We start from the raw sequence: 22,338 nt of genomic DNA on the forward strand, positions 1-22,338 counted from the left end.
AGGATGGATCTGTCTTTTGCTCCTAGCTCTCAGAGTGGCAGGGGGAGGGATCCTTGGGCAAGAACATCCTTGTGTGAAGGAAAGAAGGCAGGGTAGGTGGGGACAGTGGTAAATACGGCCCATAGGCCTTAAAAGAGCAGGCCCTGAGATGGCTCCAGGAGGTGGGAGGGAAAGAGAAAGGACAAACAACACCTCCCGAGGCTCCCCGGCTGGTACCTGTGGTGGGATGATGTCAAAGAGGTCCCCTCCAGGTGCGTACTCCTGAGCGAAGACATAGCACTCCTCAGTCTCAAAGACTACATCAAAGACCTTAATGATGAACGGGCTGGAGGAGAGTGTGTTGGTGATGCTGAATTCCCGCAAGAAGTTCTTCAGCTTCGTCTTACTCTTGTTCACAAACTTCAGTGCCATCTTGGTGCCTAGGGGGTGAAAGGGTAGAGGATACAGCTCAATACACAGAGCTTCTGCCAAACCCACTGTGGGGAACAGGGTATTGTAACCTCAGAGGATTCCCCAGAGGCACAGACCAGTCCTCCCAGAAAAGTCAACTGAAGAAGTTCCTTCTGGCCACTTTGTGCTGCTCCCCATGCCAGCCCAACTCTGTATGACCTTGGGCCTGGCCTGTCCCACCCCTACCTGCTTCCTCTAGCTGATACCGGACTTTGAACAGAAGGGCTGAGGTTGTAGCCAGCTTCTGTGCAGAGATGCAAGGAGGGAGGGCTTCTCACCTCCCACTCAAAAGCCTTCACCCACTATAACTATCCCCTGTCACAGCAGGTTCCTGCTGAGGTTTTTTTCATGGTCCCAATGGGCTGAGAGCAGCCCACAAGTACCATGTCTCCTGCATGAGGTACTGTGCAGAAAGAAATGCTGCAGCCTCAGCAGACCTCAGAGCATGGCCTGACCAGCTCAGCAGGGTCCAAGGTGTGTGGGCCTGCTAGGGAACAGCCAGTGAAATGGCACAGAGTGAACCCACACAGCTGCAGGCTGAGGTGGGAGTGGACCAGTGACTCAGACCCACTGCCCACCTCTGACACCCAGAATTAGGAGGATGCCCCCTGGCTGTGTGGGTGTCCCAGACTTGCCTCAAGCTGAGGGGTAAGGACCCTGCCTTCCTCATTCTACCACAGTTTCCACAAGTGAAGCCTTTCTCCTCAGGTCTACCTTGTGCACCTGGGATGTGGCATTTATTAGGCAAGGATAAGCCCCCTTCAGATTCCTTCAGAGAGGCCAGGCCTGGTCAGCACTAACTGAATCTGAGGCTGAAGAGGGGGCCTTAGAATCATAGGAAACGAGGGTTGGGAGGGACCTCAGGAGGTCACATCTAGTCCAACCCCCTGCTCAAAGCATGACCAGCCCCAACTAGATCAACCCAGCCAAGGCTTTGTCTAGCCAGGCTTTGAAAACCTCCTAGGATGGAGCTTCCACCACCTTGCTGGGTAGCCTGCTGGGGACCAATTCATCTGAGCCTCTTGGCTCAAGGATTTCCACAGAAACAGGCCTTCCAGTGAGATTCCCCACAATCCCTACCACTGGCATGGTGGCAAGGGGGACAGGCTCTGTACTGCCAGCCTGCACCTGGCAGGAGTCAAACCTATGTGTAATAGAAGGGGGAACAGTCAGGCCACTCCCCAAACCTCAGAGGCCTAGCATTTCTTCCAGGAGAAAGCCTCTCATTCCTCCAGGATCCTACAGATACCAGTCCATTGTCCCACTTCTAGTACCTGTGAAGTCTGAGAGAGAACTGTACCAACACTTTTTTCATGGGATGATGCTGTGTACTCTGCAAGTTAACAACAGCTTATTCAAGTTAATTGTCAGTCATTTCCAGGACCACACTGTCAGGCTATGTCCTCTCCCTGGCCACTGAGCAACAATGTAGTTCAGGAGGGTTACACCTGTAAAGAGTTTTGTCCTGGGTTTTGACTCTGGATGAATGAGGACAGCCTCAAATGAGAGATCTGGTTACTGCCCAACAGGCCTGGCCTGATTCTCAGGCAGCCAATAGTCTCCTGGTCTATAAGGTTCCCACCCACCCTGCCTTCTGCCTGAATCTCAGGTGGCAAAGGCAGCAGTGCCACCTACCCCATTCTACTGGTTGCTCACACCAGCATGGTCAGCACCCTGAGTACCTGGGCACTGCTGAGCTGTGAGCATGCTCTCCTTGCTACTACTGGTACCGCAGTACCAGCCTTTCAAACCTGCCTTTTAACTATTTCTGGTCTTCAAATAAATCCTTACACTGAGCAGCCCTTGACAGAAGGGCTGTGCTGGTCAGTCACTGCTCCATGAGGCCCTCTGAGGATGCAGTGTGGCTCTGTGCTCCACTAAGGAGCCCATACCTGGTCAGCACTAGATATTCTCCATCTCTACATACATGTACCCCCAAGTCCTACACCCCAGCATGTCTCCTGTCAGAAAGTCTATACTCTGGAATGCCCTGCACTGCCCTGTGCATCCCAGTATCTTTGATGCAAACCCCCCATATCCTTCCATATACCAATGCCATAAATATCCATAGCCTAGTCTACACCCACACCCTACAGCTCACCCTCCTCAGAAACCAGCCCTCTGATCCATTAAGTTGGGCTGCACCTAAAGTGAGTCAGCATCTGAAAGCCAGTCTCCCATCATCTACAGGTGCATATGCCCAGGCCTGGGTTATCCTGACAGTGACACCATGGAAAGCACTAGCTCAGACAAGATGGTGGCAGCTGCTGCCGTTTCAATGGTAACATATTTAGACTGACACCGAGTTGGGCTAAATATTACAAGGGATAAAATCCCAAGGGCCTATCTATACTACACATCTGGTGGTTGCAAAAGAAACTAGTGCAGCAGAGATATAGATCTACTGGTGCCATGTACCATCACCTTTCAGCAGTGCGATATACTGTTCAAAAAGCATACATCATGCATGTGTATCTAGAGAAAACATATGTCCTGAGTATGCCTGTGTAAATGCTGGGGTGGAGCTGTACATGCAAGTGCTCCCACATGATACGTCATTGATAGACTATGCACATGGCAGCTGTCCATGAGGCTGTCTTTGGAGGCAGGGATGGGGCCAGTGCAAGGGGGTGGACAAGAAAGCTGATTTCTAACTATGCCAAGGGCAGTGGGTGGCACACAGGCAATTCAGACATTGATATGGGTAGACAGAGTTTTCTCACCTCTGTTATACCAACTCAGGTCACCTTGCCTGGGGCAGTGTCCTCATCAAAAGAAGGAGTCCCAGGGAAAACAGAGGGCCAGTGATCTACAGCACAAGGGGCAGGCTTTTGGCAGCAAAGTAGGGGGCAGGGGCACAGAGAATGGTACAGGGGATGGAGAAGGGCACAGAAGGAAAATTGGCAGGTCTCTCATGGCCATCAAAGGGGAACAGAAAATGAGAGTGCCCATGAGGCCCCTGTCCAGGCTCATGCCCCCACCAGCACCCATATCAACTCCTCCCCAAGGGTCAGATTATGAAGGGACGGGCCCCTGGAACCATGGAGAGGCTAAAGGGGAAGGGGGAGGGGGAAAGATAAAGCACCCAGAAGCAGAATCAAGGAGAGAGAGACCTAGGTAGCCTGTTGGTAGCCTGTTGCGAGGGGAGGGGAGAAGGTCTTTCACTGAAGACCATGGACAAAGACTTCCAGGCTCAGTCAAGGGCCAGTGATTGCTACTGGCCTGCCCACCTGATGCTTCACCACCCACCTACCATCCTCAGTGCCCACCTACCAACCTCACCCACATACCATCCTCAGTGCCCACTCCTCTTACTTGCTCTCCTTTCTCAAATGTATTGCAATCTCCAGCACAGAGCACATGCTGCCTTCCCAAAGCCAGCTCCCTTGGGTCATCAAGAACCAGGCAGGAATATCAGCCCTTCTGCCAGGTCTTCTCCACCCCCTCAGGACTGCCAGCAGGATGGAAGAGCCTCCTGGGTGTCTCTTAGTGTCAACCTAGTGTGGCCTTCCTCCCTCCAACCCAGAAGGGAAGCAAGCCTTCATTCCCCTATGCCACTAAGGCTGAGCTGGCCTCACCTGTGCTTTTGTGGGACACGAGATCCACTTTGCCATAGGTGCCCTTGCCAAGCTCGCGGATGAGATCATAGTGCTTGTTGATGTCAGTGCCCGAGAGGGTGCGGATGGCCAGAGACTGCATATCCTCAGTGATGAGGGGCACCCCGCAGCAGGCCAGCTTGCGTGACGGCTCTTGCTCAATGGAGCCTGCACTCATTGTTGTGCTGCAAGAAAGAGGCATAGTCAGAAGCTGCACCCCACACTGCAGTGCCCAGCAAGCCCTGCCCAACTTGCCCTGCAAGGGGGCTGTGATTTGCATTCATTGCCCATAATGCTCTGCAGCAGGATAGAAAATTAGGGGGGAAAGGGACATTTCCTGCAGGAGACTGCTACCAATTGAACAGGGAGCCCAGTGACAATAACAGCAATGGGGGCAAACCCGCTAATAGCTTTGCAGTGGAGTTCAATATGTCTACGGAGGGTGTTGTATCTTGTGATGCCTTACAGTGGGGAATCAGACTCAGTGAACCAGACCTGGACAACGGAATCAGGCTGTCTGGCAACAATGCTCATTAGGGTGTAGACCACAGCTACTAGAGTGACAATCTTCAGCCTGCACTAGGTTGCTTGCAGTATGTCACACTATAAATATGATGTAGAAAAAATGATATAGTCACTGAGTAGTGATGCTATAAATACACGGTGATCATCACAGTTATCAGGTTGTCATCAAGTCATGCTATAGTTCTGTAGTTTCATAGTGTGTAGGGTCGGAAGGGGCCTGAGCAGATCATCAAGTCCGACCCCCTGCCGTGGCAGGAAAGAGTACTGGGGTCAAATGACCCCAGCAAGATGTTTGTCTAACCTCCTCTTAAAGACCCCCAGGGTAGGACCCAGCACCACTTCTCTTGGAAGTTGGTTCCAGGTCCTAGCCACCCTGACTGTGAAGTAGCGCCTCCTGATGCGTAGTCTAAATCTACCCTCTGCCAGCTTGTAACCGTTATTGCTAGTCACTCCTGGTAGTGCTCGGGGGAACAGGGACTCCCCCAATGCCTGCTGGTCCCCTCTGACTAGCTTGTAAACGGCCACTAGATCCCCCCTCAGCCTTCTCTTGTGGAGGCTGAACAGGTTCATGTCCCTTAGCCTCTCCTTGTAGGGCCTGCCCTGCTGCCCCCTGATCATGCGAGTGGCCCTCCTCTGGACCCTCTCGATGCTGTCCACATCCCTCCTGAAGTGCGGTGCCCAGAACTGGACACAGTACTCCAAATGCAGCCTGACCAGTGTCGCATAGAGGGGGAGGATCACCTCCCTGGCTCTGCTTGAGATGCATCTGTGGATGCATGACAAGGTGTGGTTGGCCTTCCTGACCGCGTCCCCACACTGTTGGCCCATGTTCATTTTGGCATCAATAATGACCCCAAAATCCTTTTCTGCCTCTGCACTGAGGAGAAGGGAGTTCCCCAGCCTGTAGGTATGCTGGTGGTTCCTCCTCCCCAGGTGCAGCACCTTGCACTTGTCAGTGTTGAAACCCATCCTGTTCTCATCTGCCCACCCCTGTAACCTGTCTAGGTCCGATCGTAGCCTATTCCTCCCTTCTAGCGTGCCCACTTCCCCCCACATCTTGGTGTCATCTGCAAATTTGAACAGGGTGCTTTTCAACCCCTCCTCCAAGTCGCTGATGAAGATGTTGAACAGCGCAGGCCCGAGGACCAAGCCCTGTGGAACCCCACTGCCCACATCACTCCAGGTTGAATAAGACCCGTCCACCACCACTCTCTGGGTGCAACCCTTCAGCCAGTTAGTGACCCAATTGACTGTGTAGATGTCAACAGCACAGTCCCCTAGTTTTCTAATGAGAATGGAGTGAGGGACAGTGTCGAAGGGCTTCCTAAAGTCCAGAAATACTACGTCCACTGCTACACCTGCGTCTAAGGATTTTGTGACCTGGTCATAGAAGGCCACCAGGTTGGTCTGACAGGACCTGCCTCTAATGAACCCATGTTGGTTGCCCCTAAACGTAATCTCCCCTGCTGGCCCCTTGTGGACATGCAGCTGACCCAGGATCAAGGTAAGACTAACTGGCCTATAGTTTCCTGGGTCTTCCTTCCACCCTTCTTTGAAAATGGGAACCACATTGGCCCTTTTCCAGTCCTCTGGCACCACACCAGAGCACCATGAGCGCTCATATAAAGCCGTAGCGATAGCATAGTTCATGGATTATTAGGTAGTCTTGCCATAGCTGTGCAGTCAGGGTAATTAAAGTTGTGCCACAGTCACTGGGTAGCTACACTGCAGTTACAATGCAGTCATAGTGAAGTTGTGCTGGAGTTACACCATGATCACTGTGTTGTATTACTGCTGTGCTAGGACAGTTAGGTGGTGGCTAGACTACAATCAGAGTGCTGTTCTGTGGTTATAAAGCTTTTTGTACCCTTAATTATCACCAGTTCTTGTAAGTGGAGTCTGGGCACTCCCTGAAAACAATTCCAGTGTAAATAACATGTAATTAATGTACCTCAAAGCTAAAACATACTCATATTAAGCATGAGACCCAAGTTGTAACCATCAGTAGGAGGCTGCTTAAACCAAGGAGGCTTAAACAGCCAGGCAGCATGCCCCATAGGATTATTGGCACCATAACCCCAGTGAAAGGGGGGGGGGAGGGGGACATAAGAGTCTTACTCTGCCCTCACTGCACTCTTCCCTAACAAGTACCAGCTGAAGCATCTTTGGTGTCTCACGGGTTGCAAAATCTAAGTGCAGGATGTGTGTATGAGAGAGAGCAAGTGAGTGTAGGCATCCCTCAAGTTTTGCTGGCCCATGGGCAACAATACTGGCAGGAAGTCTTGGCTCCACTATTCACTGGATCTCACAGAAAACTCGAGATGGCATCTTGGGGATGGTGTCTATCTTGGTGCTTTCACAGTCCTGGGCACTAGGAGCACAGAGGCAGCTTGCAACAACACAGCAGCAAATACCCCTAGGAAGAGCTGTTAACAAACCATGTTGGGGCCTAATCTAAACAGTTTCTGAACCACTGCAGCTGTACGGCTTTAGAAACAGATACAGCTAAACTGGTTGCTGCCCCCATGGAGGGAGCCACACCACAACAAATCCTTAAATTAGGAACAGCTATCCCCACAGAGAAAGCAGAGCAAGCTCCGGTGGTGGAAGGTGCTTATACAGTGTAGCCATGTCCACACTAGGGGCTGTACCACTTCAACTGTAGGGGTAGGGAGTAGACACCACACATGTCTACAAACAGCAGCTCAGAATGGTATCTACGAGGAGTGCTGCTAGGGCCTCTGCCCAGGGGGACAGGGCTAACCAGGGCTGGTCTGAGGCCTCCACCCAGACTGAGCCCATGGGGGAGCTGATGTCCCCCTACCTCCTGTCCTGCGGGGGATCCCCAGCAGGGCCGGGGGGGGGCAGAGATTGGGGCCCCCCCCACCTGTCCGGCAGGTGCCCGTCTTAGGGCTCTGGAGGCGCAGGTGAGGGAGCTCCGGGAGGAGGTTAGCAGGCTGAGGGGGATCAGGGAGGCGGAGGATGAAATTGACAGTTATTTCCTTTCCCTGCAGGCCCAGGCACCGAAGGAAGAAGCAGCCCGGGGAATGCCCTCCACAGCAGAGTGGCAGACGGTCACAGCCAGGACCGGAGCAGCTCGCAGCGAACCGGTACCAGCTTCTCCAGTCCGACTGGTGAACAGGTACGAGGCCCTGGCGACCCTGCAGGAGATGGAAGGGGAGGAGGAATCCCTTGGGCAAGAAGAAACGCCACGTTCTTCACACTCCGAACAGATCAAGAGATCCACAAGGACCCAGAGGAGGAGGCGACGAGTGCTCGTCATAGGCGACTCCATCCTGAGAGGTACGGAAGGACCCATCTGTCACCAGGACCCCTCAGCACGAGAGGTATGCTGCCTCCCTGGAGCAAAGATTCGGGATGTGACGGAGGTAATCCAGGCCAGGATCAAGCCCACCGATACTACGCCATGGTCCTAGTCCATGTGGGTACTAATGATGCGGCCAGGAGAACCCCCGATCACCTGATGGCGGACTACAGTGCTCTGGGCAGCGTGCTGAGGGAGTTCGGTGCACAGGTGGTATTCTCTTCCATCCTACCAGTGACCGGACGAGGAAGACGGCAGGAGAACTGCATCTGAGAGACCAACCGGCGGCTTCGGCAGCGGTGTCTCAAGGTAGGCTTCGGCTTCCTGGACAATGGCCCGCACATCACGACGAGGGACATGCTCAGCTGGGATGGGCTTCACCTGTCCCCCAAAGGTAAGCGTGTGTTTTCTTCTAGGTTGGCGGATCTCCTCCGGCGGGCTTTAAACTAGGCTCGTCGGGGGGAGGGGAAGATGAGAGTGGGGGAAGCTGTGGACCACCAAACCATGTGGCACCCACAAGGACAGCCCAGCCTGAAGAAAGAGAGCATTGGGAACCTGAAAGCCATGGGGAGACCAGCACTACAGAACAGGTAAGAAACGAGAAGGTAAGAATCAAAGGGCCCCTTGGGACTCGGAGCGGGGGGGCAGCAAAGGTACCTGTCGCAGGGCTCAAGTGCCTATATACTAATGCTAGGAGCATGGGGAACAAGCAGGATGAACTAGCGCTCCTGCTTGCACTAAACACCTATGACTTAGTAGGGCTAACAGAAACCTGGTGGGATTCATCTCATGACTGGGCGGTACATATTGAGGGCTATAGATTGTACAGAAAGGACAGGGTGGGGAAGAAAGGGGGAGGGGTTGCGCTCTATGTCAGTGAGCAATATACATCAACCCTCATCAAGACAGAATCCAAGGATGAGGAAGTAGAAGGATTGTGGGTTAGGCTACATGGGGGGCAAGGAGAAAGGGATTTGGTGGTAGGGGTCTGCTACAGACCCCCACACCAAGGGGAAGAAATAGATACGGGGCTCCTGAGGCAGCTCTCGGAGACCATAAAAGCTAAAGAGGCGGTAGTCATGGGGGACCTAAACTACCCGGACATCTGCTGGGAGTCACAGACAGCAAAGTCCCACTGCTCACGCAGGTTTCTAACCTGTGTACAGGACCTCCACCTGACACAGGAGGTACACAGTCCCACTAGGGGGAATTCCATACTGGATCTGGTATTGGCAGCGGGAGATGACATGGTAGCGGACCTCCAGATCGGTAGCCATCTGGGGGACAGTGATCACCTAATAATAGAATACACCATAAGACGTCGAGTGGGTAAGGTAACTAGTAGGGTGAAAGTGCTAGACTTTAGGAAAGCTGATTTCAATAAACTCAGGGGATTAGTCAAGGACACACTGCAGAGTAGGAGATTTGAAGAAATGGAAGCCCAAGAAGGGTGGCTGTGCCTTAAGGAATCCATCCTTCGGGCACAAAGCAAGACGATCCCCGAGCGAGGCAAAAGAGGGAAAGGGGCCAGAAGGCTTCCCTGGCTGACCAGAGAAATCCAGGGCAGCCTAAGGGACAAAAGAGGAGCACATAAAAAGTGGAAACAGGGAGAGAACACCAAAGATGAATATACCTCCTCTGCTTGTGCTTGTAGGGAGGCAGTTAGACGGGCCAAAGCTACCGTGGAGCTGAGGATGGCAACCCAAGTAAAAGACAACAAGAAATTGTTTTTAGATATATAGGGAGTAAAAGGAAGGCCCAGGGAGGAATAGGACCCCTGCTAAATGGGCAGAAACAACTGGTGATGGACAGGGGGGACAAGGCTGAACTCTTCAACGAGTTCTTTGCCTCAGTGTTCCTAAGTGAGGGGCATGACAAGTCTCTCACTGGGGTTGTAGAGAGGCAGCAGCAAGGCGCCAGACTGCCATGCGTAGACCCTGAGATGGTGCAGAGGCACTTGGAAGAACTGGATGCCTTTAAGTCGGCAGGCCCGGATGAGCTCCATCCAAGGGTGCTGAAGGCACTGGCCGACATCATTGCAGAGCCACTGGCGGGAATATTTGAAAGCTCGTGGCACACAGGCCAAGTCCCGGAGGACTGGAAAAGGGCCAACGTGGTCCCCATTTTCAAAAAGGGGAGGAAGGCAACTATAGACCCGGGCAACTATAGGCCAGTCAGTCTCACCTCCATCCTTGGCAAAGTCTTTGAAAAAATTATCAAGGCTCACATTTGCGAGAGCCCGGCAGGAAAAATTATGCTGAGGGGAAATCAGCACGGGTTCGTGGCAGGCAGATTGTGCCTGACCAATCTAGTTTCTTTTTATGACCAGGTTACGAAACGCCTGGACACAGGAGGAGGGGTGGATGTCATACACTTAGACTTCAGGAAGGCCTTCAATACGGTATTCCACCCCATACTGGTGAACAAGTTAAGAGGCTGTGACTTGGATGACTACACAGTCCGGTGGGTGGCAAATTGGCTAGAGGGTCACACCCAGAGAGTCGTGGTGGATGGGTTGGTTTCAGCCTGGAAGGGTGTGGGCAGTGGGGTCCTGCAGGGCTCGGTCCTTGGACCGATACTCTTTAATGTCTTCATCAGTGACTTGGACGAGGGAGTGAAATGTACTCTGTCCAAGTTTGCAGATGACACAAAGCTATGGGGAGATGTGGACACGCCGGAGGGCAGGGAACAGCTGCAAGCAGACCTGGACAGGTTGGACAAGTGGGCAGAAAACAACAGAATGCAGTTCAACAAGGAGAAATGCAAAGTGCTGCACCTAGGGAGGAACAATGTCCGGCACACCTACAGCCTAGGGAATGACCTGCTGGGTGGCACGGAAGTGGAAAGGGATCTTGGAGTCCTAGTGGACTCCAAGATGAACATGAGTCAGCAGCATGACGAAGCCATCAAAAAAGCCAATGGCACTTTATCGTGCATCAGCAGATGCATGACGAATAGGTCCAAGGAGGTGATACTTCCCCTCTATCGGGCGCTGGTCAGACCGCAGTTGGAGTACTGCGTGTAGTTTTGGGCACCGCACTTCAAGAGGGATGCGGATAACCTGGAGAGGGTCCAGAGAAGGGCCACTCATATGGTTAAGGGCCTGCAGACCAAGCCCTACGAGGAGAGACTAGAGAAACTGGACCTTTTCAGCCTCTGCAAGAGAAGGTTGAGAGGCGACCTTGTGGCCGCCTATAAGTTCATCACGGGGGCACAGAAGGGTATTGGTGAGTATTTATTCACCAAGGCGCCCCCAGGGGTTACAAGAAATAATGGCCACAAGCTAGCAGAGAGCAGATTTAGATTGGACATTAGGAAACACTTCTTCACAGTTCGAGTGGCCAGGGTCTGGAACGGGCTCCCAAGGGAGGTGGTGCTCTCCCCTACCCTGGGGGTCTTCAAGAGGAGGTTAGATGAGCATCTAGCTGGGGTCATCTAGACCCAGCACTCTTTCCTGCTTATGCAGGGGGTCGGACTCGATGATCTATTGAGGTCCCTTCCGACCCTAACATCTATGAATCTATGAACTCTGTCAGTCAGGCATCTCATTCCTAATGGAACAGCTACATCAGCACAAGATCTGCAAAAACAGAGTTGTGCCAGAGGACTGACAAAAAGCAAATGCTAAGAAGCAGTCTTCACTGAAGGGGAGTCTGGCAGTGACTGGCCCATCAGTCTGACTTGTCTTTCAAGAACAATAATGGCATAAAAAGAGAAAGCAAGAGGGGGCTGACTCTCCACTGACCCCACCTCATGCAGCCATCAAGGAAGCGTGAAAGGTCTCATTAATCTACACTGTAGCCACTATGCATTTGAGGATCGGCCCCTCAAGTGCATCTGGAGCACTATTGGGTATTTACAAAGAGCAGATCCTGCCAGATAAAACCGAGCACAACAGATTTACAGCAATTGCAGGGTAGTGGAAGAACTGCCGACGTTATGTAGTTAGATTTTACTGCACTATCTCATGAAATCTCTCAAAATGAATGCCAGTTGACTTGGATTTAAGCAGTGTCTCATGGACATCTGGAGAAACCTACGCCAAGGGTTATGTTATCAAAGCAGCAAACAGCTAAGGGCAACACATAGCAGAACAGGAGCTGAGATTGGTAGGAGGGGTCTGTTGCAGTAACACAGGGACCACACTGGATCAGGATTTATTTTACATGTGGAAGAGTAAATGGTACAACCAAGAAACACAGCTAAGCTACTTGCACAGCCCCATTACCAAAGTGTCTGAAAATCCCTCAGTATTTAATTAATTTACCCTCAGGCATCCCTGTGTGATAAGGAAATATTATTTCATGATGGAGAACTGAGGCATAAAGTGACATACCCAAGGTGACATGGGAAGTCAGTCAATGGCAGAGAAGGAAATAGTAACTAGGTGAGCATTTTAACCACCTCAGCATCTTTCTTCTCCAGGGATCGGCTCCAGATGATACTAATTTGGGAAATACTAACTAGTGAGGGCAGATACAGAGGGGCTCGTATCAATGTGGGACTAATATTGTTACCAGATCTGTACATGCAGATCCCCTTGTGAGATTGGGGCCATAAACCAGAAACTCCCATAAATGAGATCCCACTTGTCAAAATGAAGCTAATGCAGCTCTCAAGAGACTGGAGGGGGGGGGGACCTGGATACAGCGGAGTGGAATGAAGAGTGACACTGAACAGGCATCTAAACACCAACACTGTGTCATAAGGACTAGCCAGTCACTGCAATTTTCAGGGTGTAAACAGAGGACCAAGGGATAGCAGCCCCATCCATTAGAACAACGATATGTTGGGACAAGGTATCACACAAGCAAGGCACAATGGTTGAGGAGGAAGAGGGATCACTTGCCATAGGGAAGGGTCAAGGGAGGAGTCACCGAAGGAAATGAAGAAAGGGAAAAGTTGGATTGGACATAAGGGGCTGTCCCAAAAGTAAATGCCATGCAGGTGGGCAAGGGAAGGGGTGGATACTCCATTGCTTGGGATGCTTCAAGTGAGCCTGGGTGAAGCATCTGTGATTCTGTGGCAAGGAAGGATCCTGCACTGGCAGGAGTGGCGATGACCTAATAGGGCTTTTCCATTTCTAGACTCTATGATGAATTCAGCAAAGCAAGTCTCCACAAGACTCAGGGTCCTGGCATGGACCCAGGGTCTATCTATCCCCAGCCTGTCTCCAATATTAAGAGGAAGACATTAAACACTCAGAGTACACCTACATATGCAATGCTTTGCCCCCAGGGCACAATTTCTTCTGACCTCATATGGGAATTGGCTTCTACCCTAGAGCATGCAGCCTGGCCTGCATTCTAACTAAGCTGTGCACAGATACAATCCTTTGTGACTAGATTTCCACTTGCCATTCACTTCCATTATAAGCCAGATTTTGTCTTCACGACCTTTCTGATGGTACATCAGGTTCCAAAGAATTTCTTCATCAGGGAAGACTAGAAAGAATCAGGCAAGGAACTTTAACATCACGATGTTCCAAAAATGTATCAATTTGCCTTACAGCGTGTCCAAGACAGCTTGGCTCCATATGTATATTTTTTCATTGGCTTTGCTGAGGAGAAATAACATTTCAGTATTATCTTTTCAGAGGTGAGGGGACATTGTGGGGAGAAATGACAAAGACGTGCAACTAAAAACAGATCATGATAACCCACACAAAGAGTTTTGTCCAGCTTTGATTATTTAGTCATGTTTCAACACGTGTTACCTAATATGTGTTTCCTAACCTGATGGCAAACTGAAGTACAGACACAATACAAACGCTTGTATCCTGTTAACGCCAGAATTTACAAGCATGTTTGTCAATATCTGAACATTAACTTGTATTGAGATGCATTATTCAAGTGTAACCATAAATTACTACAGGGTAGGTAGGGACACAATTAACCAGAGGTTTATGAACACAGTTACAAAAAGGTTATAAGATGCAAAGAAAAAGAGAGAGACAGAGAGAAAGATAGAAATACAGTCCTTCCATTTCTTATTTTCTATGTACTGCTTAAAAGATTCTCTCAGCTGATGACTGCTTGATGAAGACAACTGAAGTTCCTCATTGCTTACTGGCTTTTTCTGGACCCTGATAAGGAATCAGATTAAGATTTTCTTTCAATTAGGCCAGAATGCAGAAGAATTCCTCAAAGACGTGTGCATTTAAGAGTGCAGGGTTTTCTTCCATGTTTTTTGCCCCTGTTCCCTGTGGACAGTGTGGCCTAAGTCAGAAAGAGCTGTCTTTACATTGCTACAAATCAAAATTTAACACGTCCAAATATTCCTTGTTTTTCAAGGTGGGAGGAAGGCAAATGCTACAATGGCTCAAAGGCAAGTCCTGCAGCAGGGAGTTCCACAGGTCAGTGTCCAAAGCAAACCTAATCATCCATTAATCAACCAGCTAATTCTCTTTATGCTTCTACAGCAAAAGTGGAATCCATGCCAAGGAGAGATGCCAGGGCCATGCTGTAACTGCAGCAGCCTCCCTTCACCTGATGGTATCTAGCTCATTCCTAGCTTGGCTGAATGGTAGAAATGGGGGTGGTGGCATGTCAAAGGAGAAAGGGAGTGTCACCTGGTAGTTATAAGAGGAGACTGGAACCGAAGGTCCTGGATTCTATAACTAGCTTCACTGGGCTCCATGACAAACCATTTAATTTTCTCTATGCCTTAATTTAACCATCTGCATACTGGGAATAAAGATACTAACCTACCTCCCAAAGGGGATTATGAGACCGTGTTTTGAACTCCTAGAGAAGGATTAAAGCTGGTGGTGAAAGACAGTGCAGGACTAACTCATTCAGCGCAATGGAGCAAACACTCCTGTAGCAAGCAGCAGCTGGAACAAGCATGGTGGCGTGTCCTCCTGATGGTGACCTCACTGCTGAATAACTTTGCCTGCCACCTAACTACTGGTTGGAAATCATTTTCCATCTAGGTGTTGATCTCTCCACGTAGAAGCCCATCAGAGCACAGGCAGTCTTGAAATTATGCTCTATTGATCCTGCTTATTTTCCTCATGGTTACAGATGCTTCCACCAAGCCCTGCCTACCACATGGAGGACTGAGAAAAGCAGACAGCCATGCTCCATCTACTACCTGAGAAACATCCTGGAGGCCAAGGTCATAGAGACACCTAGTCAGAACAGCCTGGCCTTACTTTACCATAATTTACACTAGAGTACTCACTCCAGTGGCATGGACAGTGGGAAGTGTGGCTGGATGCCCAGAGGTTGAGGGTTTGAGGCCACAGTAGAAGTGCTCATGGCATGGCTGTGTCAGATTCCAATGAATCTGTGAATTCTGCCAAATACCTTGTCAAAAGGACACACAAAAAAAATTATGATGGAGTGTCCAACATAGGGCCTGTGGGCTGGATCCAGCTGTGGAACTGGCCTGTATATCTTGAAACAACCTCATGTACAACATGTGGTATGTGAAGTTGGTCTGGTGCGCAGGCTGGACCCAGCACCATGTATGCTATACACAGCACAGGCGGTTAGGGCTCGTGCTGCATGCAGTGACTGCAGTGATCACATAAAACCAGCCCTGAGTGCTGTCTCTGGGGCCAGTCTAGATTGGGCCCCAGGCTATCCATGTGCACCAGTGCCAATATGCAGGGCTGAGCTGGCAGGTTACTGCATGTAGCATGTTCCCTGTGCCAGCCCCCTATGCCACATGCAGTGCATGTGGCTGGTCCAGCCCTACGCATGTGGCACCTTGCTGGACCAGGCCTGCTGTGCACTGGCTCCAGCATTCACAGAAGGCCTGAGGCCTGATTTGGACCAGCCAGCAAGCCCCAGAACAGGGCTAGTGAACGCTGCATGCAATGTTCAGGACTCACCTGCACATATACAATACAAGGGGCCAGCACAGGGCACACGTTGCATGCAGCACCCAGGTGGGCCAGTCCTGCACACTGGCTCCAGTGCATGGTCTTGATCTGGCCCAAAGACCAGTCCAGACATGGGGCTGGATGAGTTTGACAGCCCTGAATTACACCTTTAGGGTCCGATGGGGACCGGGGCCCCTTTGTGCTGCATGTTGTGCACACAGAGTAGAGGCCATCCCTGCCCCAGAGGGCTTACAGACAGGACAAAGGACTTGCTGCTGTTCCCTTCTCAGGCAAGAGACACTGCAGATGAGAGGGGATCTGGCTCCCTTCTTACCAGTGCCACAGGCCTGCTGCTCAGTCACCCATCTTAGTGCTCCATTTGCTAAGAGCAACCAAGCCTGTGAAAGGACTGGGGTTAACCAGCAAAAGAGTTAACCATTTAGCCATTAACAAGCTGGCTTTGCTATCTTGTCCACTGCCCATCGCTGCTGATGCCGAGTGTCAGAGAGGCAGCTGTGCGTGGTACTGGGCTCCATAATCTCACTAGTGCTGACGTCTATCCCCCCCCACGGAGCTTGAGCCTTTGATGAGAGGACTGACTGAGGCCAACCTGTGCCCCACAGAGTCCCACACTGGCAGCAGAGGGGATTGCATGAGGAGGGCAGAGGAGGCCATGAAAGACAGAGACATGGGACCTGGCTCATGGGCTGCCTCCCTGCCCCTTTTCCTCTGCTTGGAGTAAGGAAGACCTCACACAGGAAACCACTGTGAGGGCCCATTCACCCCAAGCAGCCAGGCTGTGCCTTGCTGACCATTTACATGCCAGTATACTGTCTGTGCCCCCTCACCTTTGGGACTTGTTGTCAACTAGAGCTGGTAGTTAATAGCTCCAATTGCCTCAGCAGCTGCCAGCCCTTTGTCATAACACACAGAAGCCTGTGACAGACAGGTAGTGCTGGAGGGAGAGCACTCCCTGTTAGGAACAGGGCCATTTAATTTGAGCCCTGGCCTGCTTATCTGTAACATGCTTCTTTGTACATCTTGTGGGTCTCATCTGGAAAACTCTGCTCTGCACAGAGGGCTGCCTCTGAGCCAGCTCTGCACAACCCCTGCAGCACGCACACAGAGCTGTGGATCAGATGTATACAGGGGGGGAGGGGAGGGACACCTCCAGGCTCTATGGTGCCCAATCATGCCATAACACTTAGCACTTTAACCCTCACCCAAACTTTGGGGACTTCACACCCTCTCTTTAGGACAAGGACTGCATCACCCTGTCTTTGTCTAGCACCAGAATCTCTCATCCAAGCACCAATCCATCTATATAGTATTTACCCTTGAATCCACTGGGAGGTGAGCCAGTGTCAGACGAGGAACAGACACAGGGATGCTGCATGACTTCCTGAAGGTCACACAAGATGTCCACGATGAGAAAGAAGCTTAGACTCAGGCATCCTAAAACCAAGGCTAAGGCCCTAATCCCTGGATCATTCTTCCTTCTCCCAGAAGGAACCTGTCACCCCTCCATGACTGTTCTTCTGTGAGCCATGGGCATGACAACAGCAGAGCCTCAGGGCCTCCTGATGCAAAACCCAGCCCACTTTCACTCCAGGTGAAAAAGAATTCCCCTCACTGCAGATCTGATGCACACTGAGGCCATTCCTGTTCTACCCAGTAGAAGGTAACATTGCACATACATCCTGGCCAGTCTATGGCAGTAACAGAACAGCCCATCTCTCACACCCTGAGTCCCCTCTGTGCCAGCCATGCAAAGCATACAGTCCAAACCAGGTGGATAACATGCATGAAATCCATCTGGGAATACTGTGGCCATGTCAGGTAATGGAGCATGTGACTTGGGAGCGAGATTAAGGGGCCATACGGTCCCATAAGAGCTTGTACCTGAACCTGAGTGGCAGAAGCAAAGGGGCCTTTTAAGTGGATAACTGGGCAGTGTCCAGCGCTCCGGGTTCCATTTCTGACAGCCACACACACTGTGGACTGGGATGAGCCAATTCAACCTTCTCTGCCTCATTTCCCTGACTGAATGTACAAGCCAAGCTGGTATAAGGTGGCCAGGGGACAGAGAGCAGGGCTGCGCAGCAAAAACAGCTTTGTGTTAGACACTGCCAACTCATCACAATCTAAACACACTGGGGAGATGGTTCAAGCCCTCTGAACCATCTAGGCTCCAGCAGAATCCTGCCTAGCAGTAGGTCACCTGTCCCCAGAGCCTGAAGCAGCAGGGCTCCCTGGGTCCACAGCTTGGGGACAGCCCTACCTGCTGGGCTGAAAAACCAGGAGCCTTGAAGCCACAGAAGGAAGCATGGAGGTCCCCAGCACAGCTTGGGTTCCTGGCTCCCCTTCAGTCCTCCAGGCAGGATTTCATTTTTAAATTACCTCAGACAAAATGGTTTGATTTTTTTCCAAATCAGACTTCTGCTTTGCAGAGAATCACTACAGCTCTTGTCTATGTTCCAAATGAGATGTACTTCAGGGAGGGGCACCACCATTCCCAGCCCAGTGCTGATGGCAGGTGCAGGGAAAGCCTGAGGCACTCATGAGGTATGAAGGCTGACTGAGCAGCTATTCCAGGTGAATGGTGCTGGCATACTGCTCCAGTGAGTTGTGGCAGGGCTTCACACTCTGAGCCTGGCCCACAGAGGACAGGAGCCCACCACCACTCAGCCAGAGAGAGTCAGCTGCAGCTCCCCTCACCTCTGTAGATCCCTGGCTTCGTCCTTAGCATGTTGGCCAAGACTGAGGCTATGACACATTTAAATGCAATCTGCACAGTCTCCACTGGGGTGGAACCATGGCAGGCCTTAGGGTGCAATTGGGTGCAATGCCAGGCCTTAGGGTTAGAGGAGGAAGGGAAGTCTACAAGCATATTCACAGCCCCAGAGGTATAAACGTTGGGAACCCACATGCACTGGAGATCAGGTGTGACAAACAAGAACCTTCATGCAGAAATACCTTTCACGCTTGCTCTTTGGTTTACCCAGTAATAATATGCTACATATAAATTGTTTGCTTGCTTTAGCTGTGTTTAAACTCTCCTGCTATCTTCCAGCAAAGACTCCAAGCTTGTGCTGGAATGAGAAGCTTGAAAAAGCAATGCCTTCCAGACATTTCTTCAGAGTTTGTTTTTTAACACATCTTTGCCAGCCTTCCCTCCTGGCATTTGTCTTTCTCGTTTAAGGGGAAGGACAGTTCAGGTACTAGATTGGGACTCATATGAGCCTGGCTCAATTTCTTGCTCTGTCATGGACTTCCTATTGAACCTTGGCAGGCCACTGCACTACTTTGTACCTCAGTGTCCCCTCATATAAATAGAGAACATAACCCTGCTATGGTCTGTCAGGCATTCTTAGTCACAAGGACTCTCTCTTATTATGTGTGTGCACAGCCCCTGGAACAGTGACGTCTTGATCTTGTATGGGGCCTCTAACTGCTACCACAGTAGGATCTTCCTAAAAATAACCTGTGGGAAAGCACCTGTTTCCTGCACCCTGTTGCTCTGTGCTGTCCGTTCAGCTAAAAAATAAAGAGGAAATTGTATGGAAATGTATTTAGGAGTATTTCTGGCAGCAAGTCTGACTGAGAACAATGTGGAGAGCTGTGGGATTGTCATACTTTGCTTGACCCTAAAAACACAGCAATCTCCTCTGGCATGGGGGAAGATGTTGAGCAATATGGGTACCAAAGCTCAATGGGATCTGGGTTTCCACGTGTGGAAACCTGCACTCACCAACAGGGGATGGCAGGACACAATTCAGCTCTCACAAAGTGACACGGGAAACCATGGGCTTGGTGACAAGAGAAAATGAGAACACAGCAGTTGCATCAGTGTTACAGGGACACTGGGGAGAACTTTACCTCCCCCAGGAAGTCAAAATATTATCTCACTTCCTATAAATTATGTGAGTTTCTGGACGCTGCAGGAGTGTCCCTCAGCAGGGCTGGGAGAAATGCCACCACCTATCCTGGCGCCTATGGGTAAACAGCCCACACGTGACTGGGAGAGATGTGCCCAAGTCAAAGCACCCTCTATCTGCCCTTCCCCAATACCCACATAAAGATCAAATGAGGGAAGAGTAACTGGAGTGGGAGGAAGTATGCCAATAGCACATGGGCAGCCCGGTAGAGTACAAAAAAGTTATTACTTTGAGCAGACCCCAGGCTTCTGCTGGGGCCCAGCACTGAGCTCCATGGGACAGATTGTACCTTGAGAGAATGCTCAGTAGCAAAATCCTGTTGTATTTTGCCTCTGGATCCAATTTAAGCCAAGTTTTGAACCCCTCTCCTCCCTGCACCATTTCATCTATAGAGTGGGATCCCCTTCCTGTATGTCTTGCTCACAGTAGTCTTGGAAGTAGTAGTGATGCTACTTTAGTGAGCCCAGTTCTGCAGCACTGGATCTCAAGGCCAAGAATGACCACTTTCATGGACTACTGCTTGTGATCATCTCCTCCATGCACTGCACCACTGAACAGGGCTTGAACACCAAAAACCCCAGCTCTGCAAAGTACATCTGTGCTGATTAAGCCCAGGACTTCTGACAGGGGCTCTGAGCCTGCATGGGGGTGCTAGCAGACAGTTTGGAAGCCCTGTGTTTGTTTGTCTGTGAAAGGAATGCTCCCTTTCAGGCTTTATTCATGCCCAGCTGAAGCCTTACACTTGACTGAGTTGAGGGAGAGTTGCTTAGGGGGAAAATGAGAAAGTAATAAAATAAGTGACTGGCACTTCACTGCTGTGAGATTCTTGGCAAGTTCTTCATTGCTAACAACACTACAGAATGGTGTTAAACTCTACTGCCCAGTGGCAAAACCAGAGGACAGAGCCCATGGCATGACTCCATGTGGACCCCAGGCTGTGATAATGCTGTGCATGCCTTACTAGACCCTTGCAGTCCTCCAGCACAATAGGTCTTGTTATCCCCACTTACAGAGGGAAGACCTGCTGGGGCTCAGAGGTGAGGCCCTCTGTGCAAGATCACATTGTGAGAGCAATAAACCTGGAAGCAGAACCCAGGCACCCTGGCACTCGAGTCCTTGGTCTAAATATCAGGCCACACTCCCAGATATAGGTATATGTGACTATGCTCTGGTTCAAGCAGGAATTAATTCAGGGATGTCCTATGGCCTATATTACACAGGTCAAGGTGAGCATGGTGTCTTTTTGTTATATAACCTGTGTACCACAGGTGTGAAGAAAGTTTTCCCATCCTCCCCCCTCCATCTTCTCTCTACAGTAGGAGGCTGCACCCTAGGAAGCAGAGGCAAGTTAGGGCTAGAAGCACAATCAGGAAGCAATCCAGAGCTCCAGCCCAGCAGAAGGAGGCGGCATCTTCCAAACCAAACCAACCCCATTGTACACACAGCTGGTCTGGTCTGACCTAGGCCTACACAACAGCTCTACCTGAGCCTGCTGCTTAGGAGGGAATGGGCTGCCACACTGACGGAGCTGCACCACAATTAATGACTTTCTAAACATCAAGGTGTCAGCTGTTCCTGATGTGGAGCAAAGTGAGCAAGCCCCATTCATCTCCCTGCTCTGGATATGTCAGCCCCAGCAGCTGCCTGTAGCTCCGCACCTGTCTGAGGTCCCCAAGCCACTTGGTAAAAATAGCACAAGCTCCTTCCACTCCTGCCAGTTCCTTTACCCTTTCTGCCACCCTTGCTTCTCGAGACAGCAAATGAGGATGTCTCTACAGCAGCTGCATCTGCTAAGGGCTGGACCTAAAGAAGCAATGCTCCCTGCAGCTCCTCCTGCTGGGACAACATGGAACCACAGGGGCCAGAGGCTTCCTCTTAAGTAGGGGTTGGCCACAGCCCTGCACCTCCCAGCATTCAGCAAATATAATGAAGGGAATAGATAGAAAAAGTTTGGGGATGCTTCCATTGCTGCAGCAAAGACAAACTGCCCAAAAGGTTGGTTCCCCTAATCTACAGCCCCCCACAGTGGAACAGCCTGGAACCACAAGATCTAGGAACATCTCAGTGGCAGCGCTCCTGCACCATCCCCTGCAGCACCTTTTGCCGGAAGTGGCTGGCACTGCAGTCGTTCAAGGCAAAATTCCTCCCTAGCCATTACCTCCAGGTGACAAATCTCTATGCTGCTTATTTAAACATCAGCTTTCCAGTGGCTAGAAATATGTACAAACTTTTCCAGATTCTGAAAAGAATCCGCTTACTAAGGCAGCCCAGGAGTCTGAATTTTGAGACAAGACCAATGCTACCTCACTAGCACAAGAGAGACTCAGGGCATCTAGAAGATATTGCTTATTATCCTGTCTTTCTGATACAGCACCATCTCATCCTGTGACACCTTTCCTTTGACTCTCTTGGTGGCAAACTCAACAGCCACCTATTCATTCTGCTTTGGGGAGTTTGAGTGGCGACAACATTTAACACACAGAAAGGCCAAAGGTCATCTCAAGCTGAGCACCCAGTAAACCCAGTCTTTGTGGCATAACAGGCAAAAATTTGGAATTTCTGTTTCATGGTAATGTGATAACGTACTTTACACTGCTGCCTCCGACATGTCATGAGATGATGTAAAAACTATAGGAATCATAGGAAAAAGGGGGGGAAATCATACAAAACTCT

At 50.7% G+C, this 22,338-nt stretch overlaps 1 protein-coding gene across 3 annotated transcripts in view; it reads right to left on the minus strand.

Annotated features, from left to right (window-relative positions):
• Positions 1-22,338, minus strand: part of SBK1 (SH3 domain binding kinase 1) — a 55,627-nt gene that overhangs the window by 14,523 nt on the left and 18,766 nt on the right. For 2 of the 3 annotated variants that reach the window (XM_059716786.1, XM_059716787.1), the window contains exons 2-3: positions 4,029-4,231; positions 217-419 (exon numbers count right to left, since the gene is read on the minus strand). In XM_059716786.1, the coding sequence (XP_059572769.1) occupies positions 217-419; positions 4,029-4,224 (399 nt within the window). In that variant the 5' untranslated portion in view covers positions 4,225-4,231. Of the gene's footprint in view, positions 1-216; positions 420-4,028; positions 4,232-4,541; positions 4,649-22,338 lie in introns of those variants that run through there. The other variant, XM_059716788.1, reaches the window with a different exon arrangement.

The sequence above is a fragment of the Alligator mississippiensis genome, chromosome 13 (genome assembly GCF_030867095.1).
Source record: "Alligator mississippiensis isolate rAllMis1 chromosome 13, rAllMis1, whole genome shotgun sequence".
In the NCBI taxonomy this organism is placed as follows: domain Eukaryota; kingdom Metazoa; phylum Chordata; order Crocodylia; family Alligatoridae; genus Alligator; species Alligator mississippiensis.